At 38.2% G+C, this 21,261-nt stretch overlaps 2 protein-coding genes across 9 annotated transcripts in view; one reads left to right on the top strand and one right to left on the bottom strand.

Moving 5' to 3' along the window:
- Nucleotides 1–21,261, top strand: part of LOC308196822 (uncharacterized protein) — a 110,545-nt gene that overhangs the window by 23,041 nt on the left and 66,243 nt on the right. The window lies entirely within an intron of this gene.
- SFTPD (surfactant protein D) overlaps nucleotides 3,191–21,261 on the bottom strand; it is a 37,780-nt gene continuing 19,709 nt past the window's right edge. For 2 of the 5 annotated variants that reach the window (XM_080596433.1, XM_080596434.1), the window contains exons 4-9: nucleotides 20,955–21,146; nucleotides 20,570–20,701; nucleotides 17,920–18,128; nucleotides 15,827–15,934; nucleotides 15,125–15,214; nucleotides 12,640–13,425 (exon numbers count right to left, since the gene is read on the bottom strand). In XM_080596433.1, coding sequence (XP_080452559.1) covers nucleotides 13,046–13,425; nucleotides 15,125–15,214; nucleotides 15,827–15,934; nucleotides 17,920–18,112 — 771 coding nt within the window. In that variant the 5' untranslated portion in view covers nucleotides 18,113–18,128; nucleotides 20,570–20,701; nucleotides 20,955–21,146 and the 3' untranslated portion in view covers nucleotides 12,640–13,045. Of the gene's footprint in view, nucleotides 3,317–4,501; nucleotides 6,669–10,241; nucleotides 10,293–10,869; nucleotides 13,426–15,124; nucleotides 15,215–15,826; nucleotides 15,935–17,919; nucleotides 18,129–19,777; nucleotides 19,900–20,569; nucleotides 20,702–20,780; nucleotides 20,923–20,954; nucleotides 21,147–21,261 lie in introns of those variants that run through there. The other 3 variants (XR_013952414.1, XM_080596435.1, XM_080596436.1) reach the window with 3 other exon arrangements.

Raw genomic sequence — 21,261 nt, 5'->3', positions numbered from 1 at the left:
GCTTGATATTTGTCTAGTATTTTCTCTGCAACCTATCTGCTCTGCTGCTACTGATCTTAAAATAGGCCAGACTTAGGTGCCCAAACCCAGTTTAAGACTCGTTAGTTATCAACTTAGGCCCGCATCAGAAATACAGGAACTAAACCTACGCCACCTACTAAGTAATGAAACAGTCCAATGGGTAAGTGCTCCCTGCTCCCCAGCTGCGGCAAGTCCAAACAATAAACAGGGGAAGGTCAACCGTATCCTTGTCTTTGGAAAATAAGAAACACTGATAAAATCATATTTATACTAGTTTACAGTGCATTGATATAGAAACAGGATGAAAAAAGTAGAGATTACGGTACCTTACTATACCTCTAGTAAGGAAATAATCCAAATTCTGCTGCTGGTAGGGCTTAAAACGTATCATTGCTGTGTACTCTAGCCTCATGCCACTTTAATTGGAAGATAAGCATCTCAGATGTAGAATGTAATTGCTGATGAGACGTATTTATATTTATAAACACAGTATCACAGACATGCTGTCATCTTAATAATACACTGTCATCTGGGGGGATGGATCCCAGGGCAGAGATTTCTAGGTCCAAGTGTGTAAGCAGGTGGATGAAGGAGGAGAGTGAACTGCTGAATACAGATAATGAGGTTCCTAAAGATAGGACAGTAGCCATAGGGAGCAGAGCTTGGGTGAGTGGGTTTTAAGAGCTGGTTTCATCAGAGTATACCAACAGGCCTTGCCTAGCACTGTGCTTGTAAATTAGAAAAAACTTTAGCTTAAGACAAAAAAGAATGCCTTTAAGCAATTTGATGAAGAAAAAAAGTGTCATCCCTTTCAATCTATTTTCTGTTCTAGGAAAAGTAAATTGAACCTGTATTATCAAGGAAAGGGGCGTCTGGGTTTTCTACAGCTTTTGTGAAAAAAAGCAGGCACAGTTCTTTCCAGTAAAAAAGTATATAACCTTAAAACTATGTTAACAGAAGAAACACTTGACCTTTGTTTTCAGATTATACCTGGTTGCTTCTTTCTCATACACCTGAAGCCACTGATTTAAACTACAGATTCAAAGCCAGCATACTAGAGAACATCAATAGTTCCTCAGTAAGTTGCAATAATTGACTTTATTCCCTGGAAAAAAATAATTAAGTAGTCTGGGGGAAAGGCACACTAACGATGTATTAGAGCTTATTTCTTTGTCCATGACGTGGGAGGTGATAGCCTTTAAGGCCTCCTCTGCCTCCAGAAGGAACATGTTTTAAGAGGCTGTACTCAATGTAAAAGTTGGAACACGTAGAAATACACCTGCAATATGGGTCAAAATTTGGAGCTTTTTAGAGCTACAGGAAATTGAGAGAATGGCTAAAGAATATTTAAGAACAGTTAGGAAATGGCAAATCATCCTTTTATTTTGATCCTCAGTAGCAGATAAAACTCTGACATAGTCATTTCATGGTAGAGACTGAGGTGCCAAGAAACTAGGCACAAGAATAAAGCGATGAGTCAAAAAGCTAAGTTATGAAGAACCAAGGGAAACGAGGCTGCCTTCTGCTCTGACTATTGGGTCCCTATCATGATGGCATGAGCTAAGTCTGAGGAGTCCTATTCCTGAAATAACAGTCCTGAGCCTGAGGACTTTTAATGGACAAATTCCTATAGATATCAAAAGGAATTTCTCTCAGGAACAAGCAGAGAAGGACTCTCAGGCCTAGCCCATGCTACGTACAGATTTATGTTTTGGAATACGATGTCTGAACCTTCAACAGTTACTGAGACCTTACACGTAACCTTTTGGCCATTTTCCACAAGCCAGACCAGGGAGTACACAAATCAGGAAGAACAGGGATGTAAGAAAACACCTATCACAAAGGCAACCTGAAAAGTATTTAAACATCAAGTTGATTTTCTCCTGATCTTCTGAAAAAGTGTTTATAGGAACTTATCAATATCTACAGAAATAAAGCCTCCAGAACTAGCACTTAAATAACTAAATTTTATGAAGAGCACATATGTAAACAGCAGGGACTATATATATATATATATATGTATATTTTAAAATGTAGATTTCATGTTAATTTGTGTGGGAATACTAATTCCCGGAGAATAGTGGAGCTACAACTTCTTGTAGTTGAAACAAACAAAAGTCCTGTACGAAGAATAGACAAAATGCCTGAAAACAACTATTGCTCATCATTCCTGCAGCCTCACCTTCCTCACCTGTGATCACTGATCAGGTTTTGCAGTTAGTATGACAAAATGTCATTAATGATTAGGCAGGACACATACTCTCCCCTTCTCCCTTACTATATTCTTTCTCCAAGTTTAGTAAAAAATTAACTGTCCAATCTATAAGTCAGCTTCTGTCTTGTCCCTTCACAAGCAAACAAGCAAAACCCCAGAAATGATCTCACTCAGACGTCACAACCTAACAATGATTTCTTGAAAGTCTGTACCTTTAGAGTTTCTGTAGCTGTGAAACAGGTAGCTTAGAGAGGTGCAATCCCTAAGATCATTGTGGAAGCCAGCTTTTCTTTTTTAATCTCAAAGTATCAGTTTTCTGTCCCATAGGCCATATTACTAGCTTTGTAATTCCTCCTTGCATCTTCCTTGCTAAGCATATAACCCTGCTTTGGGAATACTGCACAACGCTATGGGAGATGATTCCTAATACTTGTTCAACAACACGACAGAAATACCCACTGCAATGACAATCAGTAGTGTCATGATGGAATAAATATTGTCTGTCTTTACTGGAAATAATACAAAGAATAAATAATCACAGGGCTGTTTTGTCATGTTGTGTTCCCATGGAGATGAACTATACCTCCTCTAAAAAGAGGTAATAAGAAGCATTTTTTGCTTGAACAGCCACTGGCCAAGATTGCCTTGGAAACATATGCTCGTAATTCATATCTTGTTCTTATAAGCAGCCACCTGGCCCTTGTTGTCAATTTAAAATAAAGATAATCTAGTCTGCAGATAGCAAGAAAAAAACAAACCTTTTTAAGCTGTTGTTATGCTATTATTGCTGGGAAATGGCTCATTTAATGTCTCACTGATAAGTGTTACAACATATATATCCAAAAGCACTGCCAAAATTTTATTTGTGATTGAAAGTCAAAGTCCTTGGGAGAAACGTGTTGTTGAAAACACATGGCAGAAAATACAGAATTATAAGTGAAAATAATAAACTCACCAAGCTGCTGTTCAGGTCTGACGGTCACAGTAAAATGAAGCTGCTTTGCACCTTACTGAGGGGATCCCAACCGATAATGAATTTCCAGGAAATGCCACATTTCATGGTTGTTATCTTGTTATAAGCTGAAAACAAAGACAAAATAAGTATTACAGATGCTCATTTTTGCACAGAACTTTTTAGGAGACTGAACACAAAACTGTATGTTTTAGCTAATTGTGTTGTTTGATGCATATAGCATTTAATATATTGAATCTGTTTCATTTGTAACAGTACATTTTAGACTCTCATTAGTGCACAAGTATAGAGGGACACTTGTTATCTTTGTGATAGGTGATAGATATTAAGGCACGTCATCATCTCATTTTCCAAGAAACACAGAGCTATGGAGCACCTTACCAGGCTGGTGACACACAGCTCTGAGTCCCTCCAGTGCCTGCAAGTCAGCGTGGTGGCTTTGTGCTTCACCTCTGGAGGACCAGATCTCACTACCCAGAGGCAGGAGGGATGTGACAGTGGCAGCAAGTGATGCTTTGGGGCCCCATCACTTCCTGCCTTGGAGCAGTACTGTAACAGTGCAGGCACATGGCCCTACTTATAATGACTGTATCTTCCACTGATAAATCCCTGGCAGCTCCAAACCAGCCATGCTGGGTGCTGCTGGCAGCACAGCCAGAGCTGTGTGATGCCAAGGAAAGGCCGTGGACTTAAGTGCCCAAGGAAGCATGTTAATTTCCTCATCTTTTACTAGTACTTGAGCTGACCTGAAACTATGTAAGAAACAGTTATTAGAGAGACTTCAGTGTAGAAATATTCTTGGAAAATTCCTCTAAAGGATGAAGAGAAAATAAAGGCTTAGCTACAGACATATATTTATTAAAACCCTTTTTCTTTCACCCTGAGCATCCCCTGACTGTAGCTGGTTATCCAGGACACAATAATCTGGAGCCAAAGTACTATAGAGAGTTATTTTGTATTTTTTGCAGTAATTTTGTTTATTACTAAGTTTTAAAAAATCTTAGACTAAAAGGGTTATTGATAGAAAGGTGCTTATAGTTTTATTCTTTAATTACAAGCCAATTTCTTTGCTGAGTTCTCTGAAAGCTTTTGCAAGCTAAACTCTTAATGAAAATAAACATAGTTTGTTGAAATGCTATTTTGCTATATAGTGAGATTTGACCAAAACTATTCATATACAAACAGAGATAATAAAGAGGATGCAATTGTAAAAGTAAATAGGTTGAAAATGAGCAGATTCTCTCAAGAAAAGTATAGCTATTTAAAGACCAAAGTATCTTTGTTTGCAATACCTGTTACATTACTTCAGCATATGTTTTGAGATGCTCCCTGAAGAGTGAGGAATCACATTTTCACCACCTAGACATAAAAACAGCAAAAATTGAGCACAGAACTCTTCACATCCTAAATAGAAGCTTAAAACCTATGCCTGATGCCCTAATAAGAAATGTGACCTCTCCAAGCAAACATTTGCCATGCTTACATCCTTAGATCATCATTGCTAAAGCTATACTGTTGCTATACCATTCTGATTATTATTCTGTTATTATAATCTTGGCTATACTGAGGTCTTTTGTTCTGATTGTAAAATGTTAACACCGATCCCCAAAATCAGAAAGATTAACGCAATGAACCATATATATCCATTCATTCATGAGGATTAGAAGACTGCTGCAATGTAACTGAAATTGAAGCAGATGAAACTACAGCATTTTAAACAGCATTGCATCATCCAGTAGTATTTTTTCTTTGCTTGCTTCTATGAATATTTCAGTAAAATATCTACAAGGAACAGAGCAAAACAGTGGCAAGTTCTTGAATTTTTAGATTTTAACCATAAAAATATATTTTTTATACTGAACAGAATGATTCAGGTCATACTATATAAGGTAGGAATATGCAAATTACTTTGAGTCTAAAATGAAACAGCGCACTTCTAAAAATGTAATTTTCAGTGACCTTCAAAGGCAATTGGATACTTAACTGCCCTTTAGAAACTTCCTTGGGCATATAAGTTGAGAAGAAAGGAAAAACTCAGAGGATGAAGCTTTGAGAAATCAGTGGGAGGAAATTCTTTCCTCTAATCAGATATTGAGAGGGAAAAAAGGTGGGCTATTCAATCGCTGGTCGGGATAACAGACACTACTGTTAGTGTTTTCCTTACGCTGCGGCACAAGCCATTGCAACCTTTAGCACAAACTGCATTAAGAAATACATACCCATCTGTTTTATTTCGGCTGTGCAGTATATTTTCTTTTTTAGCTAGCTAATTAAAACCCCCTGGAGTTCATCTAAGTAGACAAAAAACAAGGAACAGATGAAGACCAGCGAAATAGAAAGAAAACAAAAGGGAACAAACAGAGTCCTAAAACCTCAGATTCTCTCTGGAGAGAAATGGGAGATCTGAATACTGCTCGAGGCCAGTACAATTCAAACTGAAACAGTTTAGTAGGTTCTTAAAACACAGCAGATTTAGCTTGCGTGACAAATCAGAGAGAATGTTTAATAACCTTGAGAACTGTAATAACCATGAGTGCCAACTACTTAACTAATAAAGTATAATTTTGTTATTCCATGAGGGTCACTTCTTACAATCTTTATAGCAGCCTTATATGAGATTTTGAAGATTAAATATTGTTTTTCTTAGTAAAACAAGGGAAACTTTATGAAATTATTAATAACCATCTGAGCTACCTGTTGATTTTTTTAAATTTGTTTTGGCGTTCACTGCTTTGAGGAATCATTCTGTGAGTTTGGCATGGAGAAGTCCAGCCCCCATGTGTTTAAGCAGCTCACCACCTGGCTAAGGAGCAGTTGTCCTGTTCTTACTGGCCAACCCGAACTACAGCCCGGCCTAGAGATTTCAGATCCATTCTGCAAAGCGTGACAAATGTATACATACCTGTACAATAGACTGCATATATCTCCATACCTTTTCCATCTGAAAGGCAAAACACAAAGAGCAAGTTCTGCTCATTGTCTCTCAGCTCCTGAAGTGCCATACCATGCAGCCACATAACCATTATCTTGTTCAAATATTATCTCTGCAGCAGTGACTATAAAAGATGTTACAGATTGCTGGCCTATCCATGCTATTCAGGAAATATAAACAGCAGCACAGCTATGGGTACCTTTGTTCATTGGCTGTTTTATTCCCATTCATTTTAGCAGATATGTGAACTTTCTAACATGTGCTGAATTCAATCAAGCCTTTTCACGTCGCAAGTACAGTGAGGTTTACCTGAAGTCTAGACCAATATTGTCAGATACATACACAAAATCACTGAGGCAGCTGTTGTCCTGTTAATAATATTTTCAATTCTTTTGCCTTTTTCCACATCTCTCCCATCTCCTGAAGTCCTCAGTGGTTTTTCACATCTATCAGCAGCCAAATATTTGCTTGTTTTCTGAATATTCTTCTGTATGCTCACGAGAGGGAAGCAGGTTGTAGTATTGCCTCTGTAAAAGCAAGCTATGATATCTTATAACCTCTGGTTTGTGAGGGAATGCACTCCAACAGAGCTATCTGGAACATCAGCAGCTGGCAGGCAGGAAAATAGTTGTCAGGAGTGGGTACCTACAAAAGAGTGCTTCAAATATGCTTGTTAGTAGTCTCATTGCTTGTCTGTCTTACCAGACTGTCTCAGGGGATCAAGCTAGAAAAATAGGTATAGCACAGGGTTTTCATAACTGTGCCTTTTCAGAGTGTGTTCACACGCCCTCGGGGCTAGACTGTGCAGTTGCAGCTGTGTGCACTTTGCACAAAGGAAGAAATACCTTGGGACTGAAGAGAGGGTGCAGCCCCTAGGCATGAGGGCTTAATGGCACTCTGCAGGGGCTTAGCCTCCTCCCTGTGACTCAGTCCTGCGCAGAGCCCAGCCTACTGAGTACACCGAGTGCCGCTTTCAAACGGCCAGTCCATTTCCACTGTTACCTTGGGCAATCATCTAAAGCTGAAGTGGATTTTTAAGTATTAACTTCTAAAAATTAGTATTCAAAACCTGCAGAGAACAATCGTACTTCTTGCAGTACCAGTGTTACCATGCAAGCGGTACACTGCATTTCTTTCCACCTTTTATGTTCTTTTATCTTTCCAAAATAACATACTGTGCCACTGTAACAGAGATAAATGATTCAAACTATTACACTTTCCTACAACTCACACAATTTCCTAGAATAAATGCTAAATTCAGAATTATTCTGAGAGCATTAGACAAAGATAAACTTCAGGGCTGCAGCATACAAAACCAGTGGAGAGCTCCCAGTAACTTGAGACAAAGGGTAGTATACAATATTCAGTGAACTAACACATAATACACTTAAGCACTATAGACACATCAGAAACATTTCTTTAATAGCTTTTACAACTGCTGTTGCGCAAAGAGCTGGCAGCTTTTCTTGCCACGCTATTCCTGACACTTAATCCCTATTTGTTAAAAATACAGATTCTGCCTTAATTACAGACTTTAAAACATGATATTAAAAGGCAATAAATATTTTCACCTCATTTGTAGAACTTTTCAATTGAAAGGCTTTTAAGCTTTGGTAGCTTCTTTTTTCTCTCTCTCTCTTATTTTTTTTCTCCCCACTGTTAAGTATGCAAGCTAGAGATGGTCTTTACTTTTGAAAAGGAAAGGTGCAATTCTCCAGATGCTGGCAATTGCAACTCTAAACTAAATAACAGGTACTAGAAGCAGTACTAGAATAACAGCACACAGAGGGCAATCTGGGGCTTCAAGATAATATTTGCTTTACTAGTTTTTGATGCACAAATACATGATTTACTTAGCAGGATTAGGAAGTAGTATTAATACCCCTTGTTTTCATCGTAGCTGGTAACAAAAGGTAAAATGGTAAAGAGGTTTAAAAAAGCATCCTTTTTTCCTCCTCCTTTTCTCTTTTCCTATCTTTGCCTTGCTTTCGTAGATACATATAGCTGTTTAGCAAGGGTAGAGACTGCATGAGGGGGATAGAAGGGTTAAAATGTTTTGGTCTGTAAGCAAAGCAGCATTGTGCAAACTGCTTCTCAGTGGGATACCCTTGCACAGGTGCCATTGGATCCATAAAGTGCAAGGTAGGAGATAATGAAGTACTCATTATTATGCTACTCAAGAGGTTTCAAGATTTCCAAGTAAATTTCAACTGCTGTGGCCACCTCAGTTTGTAGTAGTTGAACATCCCTTGTTTACATCAAAAACATGGTTGGGAATAATTTTTGAGGTGGCTGGAAGCACGCAGAGCCTTTTCTTGTGTACATCTCAAGCACAAGGTTAAGGTGGCCAAGAGCAGTAGTCCACCAAGTGCAGATGGGAGAGGGGGGAAAGGTGCAGAGCTCTGACCCCAAGAAAGCACAGAAAGCCTGATGGGAAAAGCTGCAAGGTGACAGCAGGACCCTGGTTTACTCCCTCCTTACCCTTCTCATTTCCTTGATGGGAACATCTCTGAACGTTTTTCAAGTACAGGCTCTCTGCAATTAGACACCTAAATGTGGGTTGACTACTTCTGTCATGTTTTGTAAACAGTCCAGGGTAAATTCCAGCTGCCTGAAGTTTTGTCTGTACTCAAACTCTCCAGGACTGGAGGAGGATGCCAGCCAGTTACACGCTGTGGAGTTTTCCTCCCGCTGCAAAGCCGCCTTGTGCAGGATTAATGCACAAACTCAGCTCTGTGGGACAAACTGTGCTGCTAGCTTTAGACATAAACAAACCAGAAAAAAAACAGAGGGCCAGGAAACAGGCTTCGCACCAGTCTGCCCTGCAGCACTGATATAAACAGCTCAAGCTACCAATGCCTGAAACATCACTAGGGTCACAGACCATAAAAAGGGGATGTTAACTGCAGGTGCCTGAGGATAAGATCATTCACTAGAGTGAATACAAAGGATCCAGTGCTGCTGCAACTGCTGAGAGGTTTGGCAGAGAGTTTAAAAGAGATTTGAAACTGCACTTAGGTTTCCAGACTCTCCTGCATTACTTCTTTTCTTGGATGTTATTGGCCAAACTACAATCCAAGAATTATTTTTCTTTCCTTATGTTGGCAAGCCCTAGGCTAAAGAGCCATATTGATAGTACGAAAGCCACAGGCTTCCCGGCATAACTCTTCTCTGCACATTTCACACAAGAAGGTGATGCCTTCTTCCATAGCAGGAAACAAGCCAAAGGATAAGGCATGTTTCTCCTCTGCTCTGAGCATAAATTATCCACTCCTCCCCCACATTTATAGTTTATGATTAAAAAGGAAAGCAGTAAGTACAAGTTGCTACTGATTGAAATAGTTTCCTGTTTCCATCTTGTAGTTCCCACAGAAAATTGCCACTTGAAAAATGAAAAGAAGGAAAAGAGCTTTTCAGAAAGCATGTTTTTTCACAGGTGACAGGATAGCTTTTCCTAAGCCTATACTTAGCCTAAAATTGTGCTATGTTTTAGAAAGATAAGCCCAGCAGCTGATTAACAAATGCTACTCTCATCTTGAATTACTTAGAAGCTCTGTAGAGGTCATATTAGCACCAAATGAGATGGTTCTAATCAGGGGCATAACAGCAAATACAGATTGGTTTCTAATTAATGCAAAATTAAGTGGTCATCGGGGATGCTGATTTAAGCCTCTAGAAAAACAATTTCAAACTCCCTTTTTGCTGTTCAGCATCTATTAAAGAACAGTGTTCCTAAAGAAAGAATGGTGTCCCTAACATGGGTGGTGAGAAAGGTCGGAACTGAGGGCACATCTGAGAGTATCTCACTGAGTTTAAAAGCTTCAAATAATATAACTTAAGCCAAAGAACTCAATGACTCAAAAATGGTCTGAATAGATGTTTACTTCAAGCAACAAATTCAAAAACTACATCTCAGACTTCCTATACACATTCTCCTGAAGGCTATATACACCTCTCACATACACAACCTAGTAATAAGGACAGTTATCTAATAACTTTGGACCGTATGCAACTGAGCCTACCTACAACATGAATATTCACCCTCTCCACTTCAATGAACTTCTTGAGTATTTTTAGCATAAAAATATTTTTGCACTTACCTGAAAACAGTTTTTCAGTCTGTAGAGATCCCATCTGAATAACATGTAGTGCTGTCCAAATGCAAATAATCAATATAAGGTTAGAAGAAGCTTCATAAAATTCAAACAAGTGTATTAGAAATTCAATGGGCAAAATCATGTAAAAATTAGTCTAAATTACATTTCAGAGCTGGACTCGAGACATTTAATGACATGGAAATTAGGAATAGTATATCTAAAAAATTTCTGTTGAAAGACAGCTTTCATTCATTTAGAACATATTTGTTTTAAAATCACTGTGTGCAATGAAATATCAAATATGTATCTACAAGCACTATCTACAGTTCTACAAGCAAGTGTATCTAACAAGCACTACTATATGTATTCCTGTCATTACTCTCCTAACTGTTACAGATCCCAAAAGCTTATATTGACATCCTATAATAGTTCGACTCAGTATGATTGAAGCTGTAGATGCAGTCTAAAAGAGGAATGCTGATGTCGCATTAATATTTTGCCACTTCATTTCTAGCATTGTGAAGCAAGATCAATTTTTTGAAATGACAAAATGAATGAAGTACAAGTGCCATAATAGATATAGCTGGTAACATGTAATTTGCAGGTTTTAATCTTTCCTCACTGTGATTACCTTTGGGCATCTGTTATTAGGTGCTACGTAGCTGATCTTCATGGAGGACAACTTGATGGTTTAGGTGACTGACAGTGGGAAAACAGAGCCATTCACATCTGCAAAATACTACATTAAATCCTTTTAAAATTCACAGATAAGACATTGTAATTCATTGGCTGGCCTACTGGAGGCATTGCTCTTAGTTCAGCTTTAAATGAAATGGTCACAAAACATAGCACAGTGTTTGTGGAGATAATCTCAAAGCAGACTTGCTTATTCTTTACAAGTAAATGCACTGGAGGCTGAATTACCACCGATCCTTACACCTAGAAGCACAACAGGACCATATTTAACTCTCTAGAATGTCTCTTTTTTGTCCTAAATTAACCCAAATCTGACTTTGAAATACTGTACCTTATCCTGCATTTTCATGTAATAAATATTGATTAAAATCTCCAGGCACAATTTTAAAAGTTCCTGTTTTCATAGCTGCAGGATGCCAATTAATGAAGGAAAGGAATGCAGTTCACTTGAGAAACTGCAGAGATACATTGCCAGTAATGACAAGGAAAATATACAGATCAGCAGATATATCATACTCTAGAAAATACATAACCTTTAACAATTGCAGTAATTGTTTTTCCTTTGTACTTACATATCCTGGTACAGATAAAGAACTGTCATTACTTACAAAGGTTGACACAAAATTAGGCAATGAAAATAATAGCTGTAAAACAGATGAGCAGATGAAGTAGATGGATACTGCCTAAAATGTCTCTCTTGGAACACAGCATTAGACTGTTTTAACTTTGGAGGTGTCTTAAACTAAGCTCAGTTAAGACCGTATTTTACACTTGACAACTCCTGGAGAATATATTAGAGCCTCAGTTTCTTCATGCTCCGTACAGAGCCTCTGTCTAGAGCAGGGTGTGAGCTTAGTCTCTGACTACATAAAAAGCTCTACTCCCTATTGCTGGCACAACACAGTTACACAACAACAGTTAAATATATTACCATAACGACAGACTACAGCAATACTTTCCATTTCAGTTGTGAAGGCTGACTGAGTAATCTAGGTGCTGTCTATTGCAGCATTTGAATTCGCCTCAACAAAACTGCAAACACACACACACGTGTAAAGACGACCTGTCTCCTGCGTGCAGGGAGCACAGCCAGGGCCTTCTAGACACACTTCAGGGGAAGGCTCTTGGTCACCTAGTAGGTCACCGTACTTCTCATAGAAGCACAAGGTGGAAAAGGTGGAAACAGTGGTGGAAGGTGGAAAAGTTATAAAGATAGGAATTAAAAACAGACTTGTGGAACAGAGACAGAGAGGAATAAGATGGGTCTTCTGTGAAGGCACAGTTCCAAATCATCTGCCTCATTAGCTGTAGACAGACACTTTTGTTTTATCAGCAGGAGAACACACCAATTATTATTTCCAACACTGGGCTGCTGTCTGCTTTGTAGACTCCAAAGAGAAACACAGAGAAAAAAATAGACGTGCACTTTTCTTCTCAGACTCTGAGGAAACCACATTCCCATGTGTGATGATAATATGGCCCAGATCAAGACATGGTCTTTGAACCACAATTCCACATACGAATGCCTGCTTGATTGATGCATTTTGCTTGGAATGTATGTTTGCAATGGAGCAGAAATACCATTTATTAGCTTTATCACTTAATAATAATCATTAGTTTAAAAATTGCCCATTATATTCCATAAACTAGTTTTAAATGCTCTATCTTAACTAAATTTCCATGTTTTTAAAAATGAGTTCCATGGTTTACATGTGTAAAATTTATTTTGGCTCACATTTTAAGTTCAACAACTCATGAAGTACAGATTAAGCTAACAGGTCAGACTGTGCTAGGCCACGAACTGGAAAACACATTTCAAATGTTAGTAGGCACCCTGTCCAGGGGATCATATTAGAGCTGGTGTGGAGTTCAGCCCTCCAGAAGCCTATATGAACGTAAGATCCCCAGCAGCCTATGTGGTAAGCACAAATTAATTCATAGTGATTGAACAAACAAGTCTATTTCATTAGGAGATTCAAAACTGAATGTCAAGAAAATGATTATAAATACATGCAGGTTCTGATTTTTCCAGGCCAAAAATGGTAACAAACTTCTATATCAACCAACTTCTATATCAACTGAGAACAAAAATGTTGGTTTTCTTAGATTTGTCAGCTCAAGATTTCACAGATAATTAAGGCCTGTGTATTTGAACAGTCCACATCATTCCATTTTCCAGATTCTTGTATTACCACACAGTCTTCATTTCTTAGATTATTTGGTTCTCCAGTATTCCATTTTGAGTAAGTTACAGCCCCTCCGCTCAGGTACACAAACCTGCCCTCAGTCTGTGCATCAGATATCCCTATATGAGCTTGCCTTGCAGGTCTCAGTAAGTCTTTTAAAGCTGTATTCTCAGCATCATTCCTAGGAGAAGCAAGCGTACTTCCAGCTCTCGCACAAAGGGATTTTCCATTTTCAAAAGTATCTTGGTTTCCAGTTGAGACAAACATTTTTTTACCAATGCTTCTGATGTTCTTTAAAATCAAAGCTAGAAACAAAAATGAACACCAAACAGACTTATACTATAAATTGAGGATGGTATAATTATATAACTATAATTATATAACTGTAGTTATTTTCCATAATATCACAGTTGTACTTTGCAAATAGTTAACGCCAGTTATAAACAGACTACTCATTGCAGTAGTAGGCAGAATCCAAAGGAAGTCAAACAAAATAAATATCTGCAAATAGCAAATCTGTGCTTTAAGAAAACCGGATTTTCACAAGACCTGGATCACGAGTCCTGTTTTAATATTTTTTGTTCCCAGTTCATGCATTATTACGGTTCTTGAATCAGGAACTTAAGGAACTCGTGCTCTAACGTAAATCACAAGCATGACAAAATAGCTCGCCAGGTTTCAATGCAAAAAACCAGAGATCAATTAAAATTCATGAAGAGGAACCGAGCTGCAATTAGGAGATCTTCTGTACCCATCAGCTTTATCACAGAAATTCATGGTATCACACAAAATAAAGCTGAAAGACTGTAATGAAATTCAGGGTTTAAAGCAATAGAGCAGAAAGAGGAGACACAGGGACAGCTTTAGCAAGTCTGTACAACCGAATATTTGTCCTGAAAATTTAAATAATCTCAGGAGAGATAGGAATCTGTAGCTCACACACCTGTCAGGTTTTCATGAAAAACCAATGGAAAGTGAGGCTTTTGATCATTTAGTAGATAAAACAGGGCTTGCAATAACTCTTTTGAAACGCAGTTGCTGTCTGTAACAGGCAAGTTATTTTAACTTATTGTCTCAAACATGTTTCCAGGAGCAGTGTGAAGTCCGTCCACCACCTTATAACAACTATACAAAAAATGTGACATATGCATAGTTAAATTTTCCCTGATACTGTGAGAATGGTTACAGCGCAATGCTCCTGTGGGCAAGGGAACCTCTGCTCACCTCCTGTTTTAGATACCCTTTTCTAGGGCATTGATATACAAGCACAGGAGAAAACGGAGATGGCTGAAGGGATTACTGCTACCAGCTGTTCAGCCTCTCCACGTTCTGCAGCTTCTTACCCCAGTTTCAGGTTACCATCAGCCTTTTCACACAACTATGGCTTCAAAGTTGTGCTTTCTGCAGGGAAGACATCCCCCTTGGAAGGATGATCAGAGCTACATGACTTGCCTCTGCTGATGCTTATGCTGTGCTAAATTGTAGACTGTGCCACTTCCTTCCAAATTAACCTAAGAACAGTAATGGACCCTGTGCCTTTCCTACTGCGGCATTTGTACCAGTATAGTAATGCAAGGATGAGACATTCTTTGAAAATTTTCACACAGTATCTCTTGAGAGATTACTTACAGCCAGGCTTACACAGACAGCATCCCAACCCCTGTCTACTCATAGAAAACTGTCTAGAACTGAGGCAGTGAGAGAGAGATAACACATCACTTAAAGCACAAATGACCACAGAACATTAGCCGGTCCCGCAGTTCATGTAACAAAGCCCCTGAGCTGTATGTTGGCAAAGAGATCCTTGAAGTTTGGCAGGTCAGTTCAGGAAGGATGTAAAGTATGCAGTGAGAAAGCATTTAAGTAATGACCATCTCCCATGAGCAACACAAGAGAAAATTGCAATATTTGTTTCAACCTACTGTTTTCAGTTCCTTCTCCAGCACAAGCATGCCCATCATATCACAAAGCCAAAAAGAAAACTAAAGAATGATTGTATCTTACCATTTTTGTATCTATTTAATTCATCTTCCAAAACCTTGAGTTTTGTTTCCAAAGCAGTTACTTGTCTCTGCAGGCCATCGGTTGCTACAACTAGAAGTTTATGGTATTATTTAGTAATTTATATTAAAACGACTACACAGCTACTGTCTTTGATGTAATGTGATGCCATGTGAGAGAACTGTTTGTTTTCCAGAGCAGAAACCACAGGCCACATTGCAGATTTGTTCCCTGGGAAACTGTGCCACTGGGAGAGCCGCATCCCTTAGTGCGATGGATGCTTGGGTGAACTTTGAATTCTCAGGGTTGACAAGGTCATTCCCTATACAGCTGGAAAAGCCCAGTTCTCAAAGGCAAAACACACGTGTAAACATTTTAAATGAATTAAATGTAAAGCAGAAAACGCACGATCAGTCAAAGAATGAAAGGAAAAATGCTGTTTATAATGTGAGCCAGAGGGTTTGTTTTTTCATTCACAGACAATAAAGTAATGACTCATTCCAGGCACTTTTTTCCCCAGTTATATTGGGCAACTCATCTCCTAAGTAACAGACAGTTTATCTTTCTGCTCTTCACACTTGTGTGAATCACACCTTCCCTCAAATGATGTTATAAGAATATCAGACATTAACACAAATATTTTAAGGAAAATATAATAAAAAATTGAAAACTAGATTATAGAAACATGAGAATTTCATTTCTTACTTCCTTGTTCTCCTTTTTGTCCTTTCTCTCCTCGTGGTCCTACATCTCCTTTCATTCCAGGAGGTCCTGCTTTTCCAGGAAAACCCTGCAGACCTCTCAATCCTTCTCCTAGAGTTTGATTTAAAAGAAAATGGTTTTATTGTTTTCTGAGACAATTCTCCCACCATGTTTTCTTACTGCTTGGAGGGAATGCCAAACACAGGAGTAGTTTAACAACAAGCAATGGTGTGCAGAAGGCACAAAGAGACAGAAGACACTCCTAGGAAGATAGGTTGCAAGGTCCAGCTGAGAATAGGGGATAAAATGGAATATGTTTGGGAAAAAACAGTTAATGTTGATAAATAAGCAGGAAACAGATGATGTGGGTAGGGCCATCTGTCAGTTTTCCTCTTCAAGGAAGCTTTTCAAGAGCAAAGTAAAGCCCCTACATTCTCACCTAGCAGCCACAGAAATAATGCAGAGCATAAGATAACTTCTTGGTCACCCATGATTTCTTAATACTCACTTGTTATTTTAAATTTTTATGAAGCACCGTAAGATGCATCTGCACTTTATTCTTGATGAACTTGTTCTGAGAAATATTCAATATTTGAGTTTTGTATACAAGACACAAAACTAGCCTCAAATTCAAAGTGACAGCTTTTCATAGAAACAATGGAGGCTGGGTATTCATTTTCTATGGAGATTAAAAAAACAAAACCACAATAAGATAGATGTTATCTCAAAAGAATAATAATATACAATATGCAGCTTGAACATCAAGGAAGCAAAAAATAGAGCATGGCCAGGAGTCCTAACTCAGTGGAAAGGAGGGGAATGTGGCATCTAGCAACATCCCCAAGGGACTACAGCACTATATTAACTTGTAATTGTCATCAATAACATTTCAATTCGTCTTTGTCCGAATCTTTAAATCTTTCATTATGGGTCAAATACTACCCTCACCTCTACCAGAAAATTGTTCCTGTGGAAATAATCATTTGCTAGGAACATATTTACCATTACTACACCATTACTTCAATGAAAAATCACTTCGATGGAAAATTCCTTACTACATCTATTTATGACAATGAAAGTCCAATGAAATAAACACTTGTTATTGCAGAGGTACACATGGTCTAAAACCAGCCACACACAATATCACAATATAAAATCACAATATATTATCTAGAAAATGAGCTAAATCATAATAAAGGTTAAGGATACCTCTGAAACAGTTATTTAAACAGGTAGTGCTGGATTTACTTATTTCAACTATGAAATTGCAGAGGGCAATCTGAGGATATGTGGCACTGAAAATGTGTATACAGAATATCAATATACACCACTGAAATTTTATGTCTTAGATCATATGCAGTGGTATTGGTACTGATGAGAGTTTGCTTTGATGTTGAAAAGCAATTATCTAATGCCAACCTCTGTGGTAAGCACCTGACAACACAGGATATGGTAAGAAAGCATACAACTCTGTATGTACTTATTAAATGTTTGGACTGAAATGATGTGGCATCTTGGGAGAGCTGGTGACTTGGTTCTATTGTGTGACAGATAGCACTTGCTGATCTGTTTGTTGTTTGCAGCAATTGTTTGACAAATCATGTCTTGGGGGAATTCAGTTGTTGGGACTTAGTGAGTTTGAAGCAATCCAATTATGATCATCAGATTAGTAGCCAACTCTAGCAAGCATGATTTCTGGTTTTGAGAGCCGGCCCCTGGAAAGGAAAAGCAGACATAATTTAGTATGGTATTGTAGGAAACTCTGTAAGTGGTTCAGAGTACAAATGGTACATTCAGATCAAAATCTCATTGCATCTCTGTTTTATGGGCTGTTGCGAAAATGTGGTTTTTATTTATTTATTATTATTATTACTCATTTCTTAAAAGCCAGGTATCCAGACTAGAATTATAAATGCAGAAAGTGCTTTATAGATAGCTTCCTGCAATTGTACAGAACCTACATAAGGTTAATGGGACAAAAAAAGGAGAAACGTTAAAAAAGAAAAATGAAGGAATGGAAGAAGTATAAAATAAGACTAAAGAGATGATAAAGAGTGTTAAAAATGAAGTATTGCTAAATGCTCATAGCTCTGTACCTGGGTCTCCCTTTTCACCTTTGGGACCATCTCTTCCATCTCTGCCTGGTAAACCATTGACCGCAGGAGCACTGCACTGAATTACCGGGCAGGAATACCTATTCTCTTCAGGTTTATCTGTGTTAACTGCACTTGTTAACATCATCGGTGAAATCCAAAGTACCAGGGCACTGAAAGGCTGAAGGAGAGTCATTGCTAGGTCCACAGATCTGCAAAAAATAAGGCAGATTCATACCACAAATTTCTCCATTTACATCATTTTAAAGGGTTGCCTAGCGAAGAGTTGCCTACAATGCTCAGAAAATATACTTGTCTTCAGTCAAAAGACCAAGAACAGGGGATAGTGCCTGAACCATTTCATGTATAAAAAACAGAAGAGAAGCAGCCAAGCTCATAAGAATCTGAAAATCTCAAGGTGTAATGAAAATACCTAATAGAAACAGTCATCCATCTCACATGCTGCAAATCCACTCTAATGTTTTCTTCATTGTATATGTAAACTTAAAACATTTCTCTTTATGCCAAACGAGTCACACACAATTACAGTTTGGGACAAATCCTAAACTCTCCAACTATTGCATCTCTGCAGGGATGCTTCTGTTCACAGCTATCAGGATGTCTAAATCTATTACTGATTAATCTATTTCTCTTAATAACGTCTTCACTGCCAGCAAACATCCACAGCTTAACAGGACAAAAATTTCATGTGTGTTTAAGTAGTTATGATCTGATTGCCTCCCAGTTTCTCCTTTCACACCTTGTACATTAATAAGATACATTTCTTTCTCAGTATTACACCTTAGAGTTGAAGTTCTCTTGGATTCCAGATCTGCAATACTTTGCTGCCCTCTCTGAGCAGAATAGTAACAGGCAATAACATCATGCTCTGCATGATGTTTCGACAAGTTGCACCACTGTAATTATCCTCCATTTTAATATGATAGCCAAATTCGATGCAATCACGTCCTATGCATTTTGTGTTTAACTGAAAACCAACCAACCAACAACAAAAAAACAAAAACCCTACGGCAAACACAAGCTGACAAACTTTTATAGTAAATGAGTGCTAAGTCAATTGACTTTATTTTCTCCCAGTTCTATCAGTCAATTTAAAATAGCAAACAAGTTTAAGGAAGTTCTGCTAGGTTAACAGAGATTAGGGTAAGGAATCAAATCCAGCATGAATATTGGTAATAATGTCAATTATTTCTCTTTAGTTTAAGCTTCAGGAAAAATTTCCCATGGAGAGCAGACTCCCTAGTCATGTTTTATCTGATAAAGTACAATGCAAAGCGTAATCACTAGCATATTAATTACTGTGAGAACATTATCATTAGAAAAGAAAAAGCAGAGCTTAAGAAGCACTACTTTTCTGTATACTTCTCTGTGCTGCTACTTTTAGGCTCAGATCAAAATCTGGAGCAATGGCCTATTATAAAATAAAATATGGTAAAGTATTTAGATGGTCGATATAACAAAGCTAGAATCTTAGTTTATATTTTTTAGCCAGCTTCATGAATGAAGCCAGTTCTTGTCATCCCTCTATGGGTTTCTTTCTGCTGGATTTTTATACTATGTTAATTATCCAGTACCAGGGAAGTTGATATCACTGCAGTCTCCCATGAACTCAGTAAGAAAAAAATACTAATAATGGTCCAATAAAAGAAAAATTGAAAACAAAATGCTAAGCTCACAGAAAAGTGCTTTCCCTAGAGAGAATCCCTCTCATACAGATCTTTGTTGTTTTTGCCTACTAACCTGCCCAACCTATGTCCTTCCTACAACCTATTTACCTCCCAGGTTTTCCAAGTTGACCACCCCATTTCTTTATTCTAGGAGATACAAAGTGCCTGTTTACCTTTGTGAAATTGGAGGCAGGGTTTCCTAGAAGCTAAGTCACTTCCCAAATAGATTAATGATAGTTTGCACCAACAGTAGTTTAGTTAAAAATGCAAAATGTTCCAAATTTCTCTGAAAAATCTAAGGGAGATAAAATAGGAAAAACAGATTTTGCAATCCATATTTAGATTTAGAGGAGATGGAGAATCCTGCATGTAGGATCATACTAAGTGTGGGTGTAACGACACTCCTTGGGTCCCGAGGCTTACACAGTTGCAGAATTTCTCAGCAGAGAGATTAAAATCAGACTCTGAAAGATGTCATGAAAATTCTTTTATATTTAGGAAGCTAGTTAGCTCTGGAGTAGATATAGGAGATACTATTTCAAGATATAAATCTCAGGAAATTCTTCCATTCCTCCATAAAAGGTGCTTTAGGACATGATTCACCCAATGCAGGTAAACAGTGGGGAATGGATCGTGGAAAAGGCAGCTAGGAGTCATTGCTCCAGTCCTAGTCAAAGCAGTAACAGCTCTGAGCCATCAGCCCCAAAATCTGAGTTTGACAGCACAGGACAGCCTTATTAAGTCAATCACTGGGAAACTGTTCCTCAAAAGTATATATTACATTTATAGGGGCCAGAAATTAAACTGACAGATCACATATTGCTAACATTCCTCCTCAATAGCTTGTCATGCACTGGTAGGGCAGCCAACAGAACTCCTTTCTAAGCAGCATGTCTGTACCTGCAAGGGTTGCAGGGCCTCAGTATGGTCAAATAGTTATCAGAGCAAAAGAGAGCTGTACTTACCAGCACCTTTACCTGATCAGTACACAGTGAAACTCTTATCACTCTGTTGGCTTTCCTGACAGCCAGCGTGACAGAACGTAGTAGAGAAGAACTGGAAAAGACACTTGCTGGATTTTTATCTTGGGGACAAGCCTGCCAAGAGGAAAAAAATCCCTTACATTTCTACTAAAAGCTGTAATTTTGTGCTTTATTTTGGGAAGAGGTGGCTTACTGGCTTATCTCTGTCTTGCACAACACTAGTGATTGCCTACTTCAACCTTACCACCCTATTTACGTGTCATTGCATATGACATTCTGGGATTAAGCCCTTTGATCTTTGCATGGCCTTGGAGAGATATTGACTGTGTTACAGTACAACCAACCAACCAACAAAAAATCAGAATACCTGCAGGTACCAAACATTTTGACTGCAAGATGTTTCCCCTTTATTCAGTCAATGGTTTAATTTTCAAATTGGTGATGAGGCTAAAATTCTCAGTAGAGCTTGCATGTCCATCCAATTATGGTACTATTGTGTAGACATGAAACATACTGTAGCAAAAATAGTGTGTCTGGGGGGATATTGCCATGGGTAGCTCTGCAAAATGAGTAACAAAATACAGTTTTGAGGAAGAGATGTCTCTGGCACCTCTGCTTGCAGAAAATTTCCTTACCTTGTGTGAGGAAGCCCTGTTTGACATCTCCAGCTGCAA

Source organism: Anser brachyrhynchus, assembly GCF_964034855.1.
Source record: "Anser brachyrhynchus genome assembly, chromosome: 6".
NCBI lineage: Eukaryota > Metazoa > Chordata > Aves > Anseriformes > Anatidae > Anser > Anser brachyrhynchus.
Note: the sequence above shows the minus strand (reverse complement) of the source record. Positions and strands in the feature narration are given on the sequence as shown.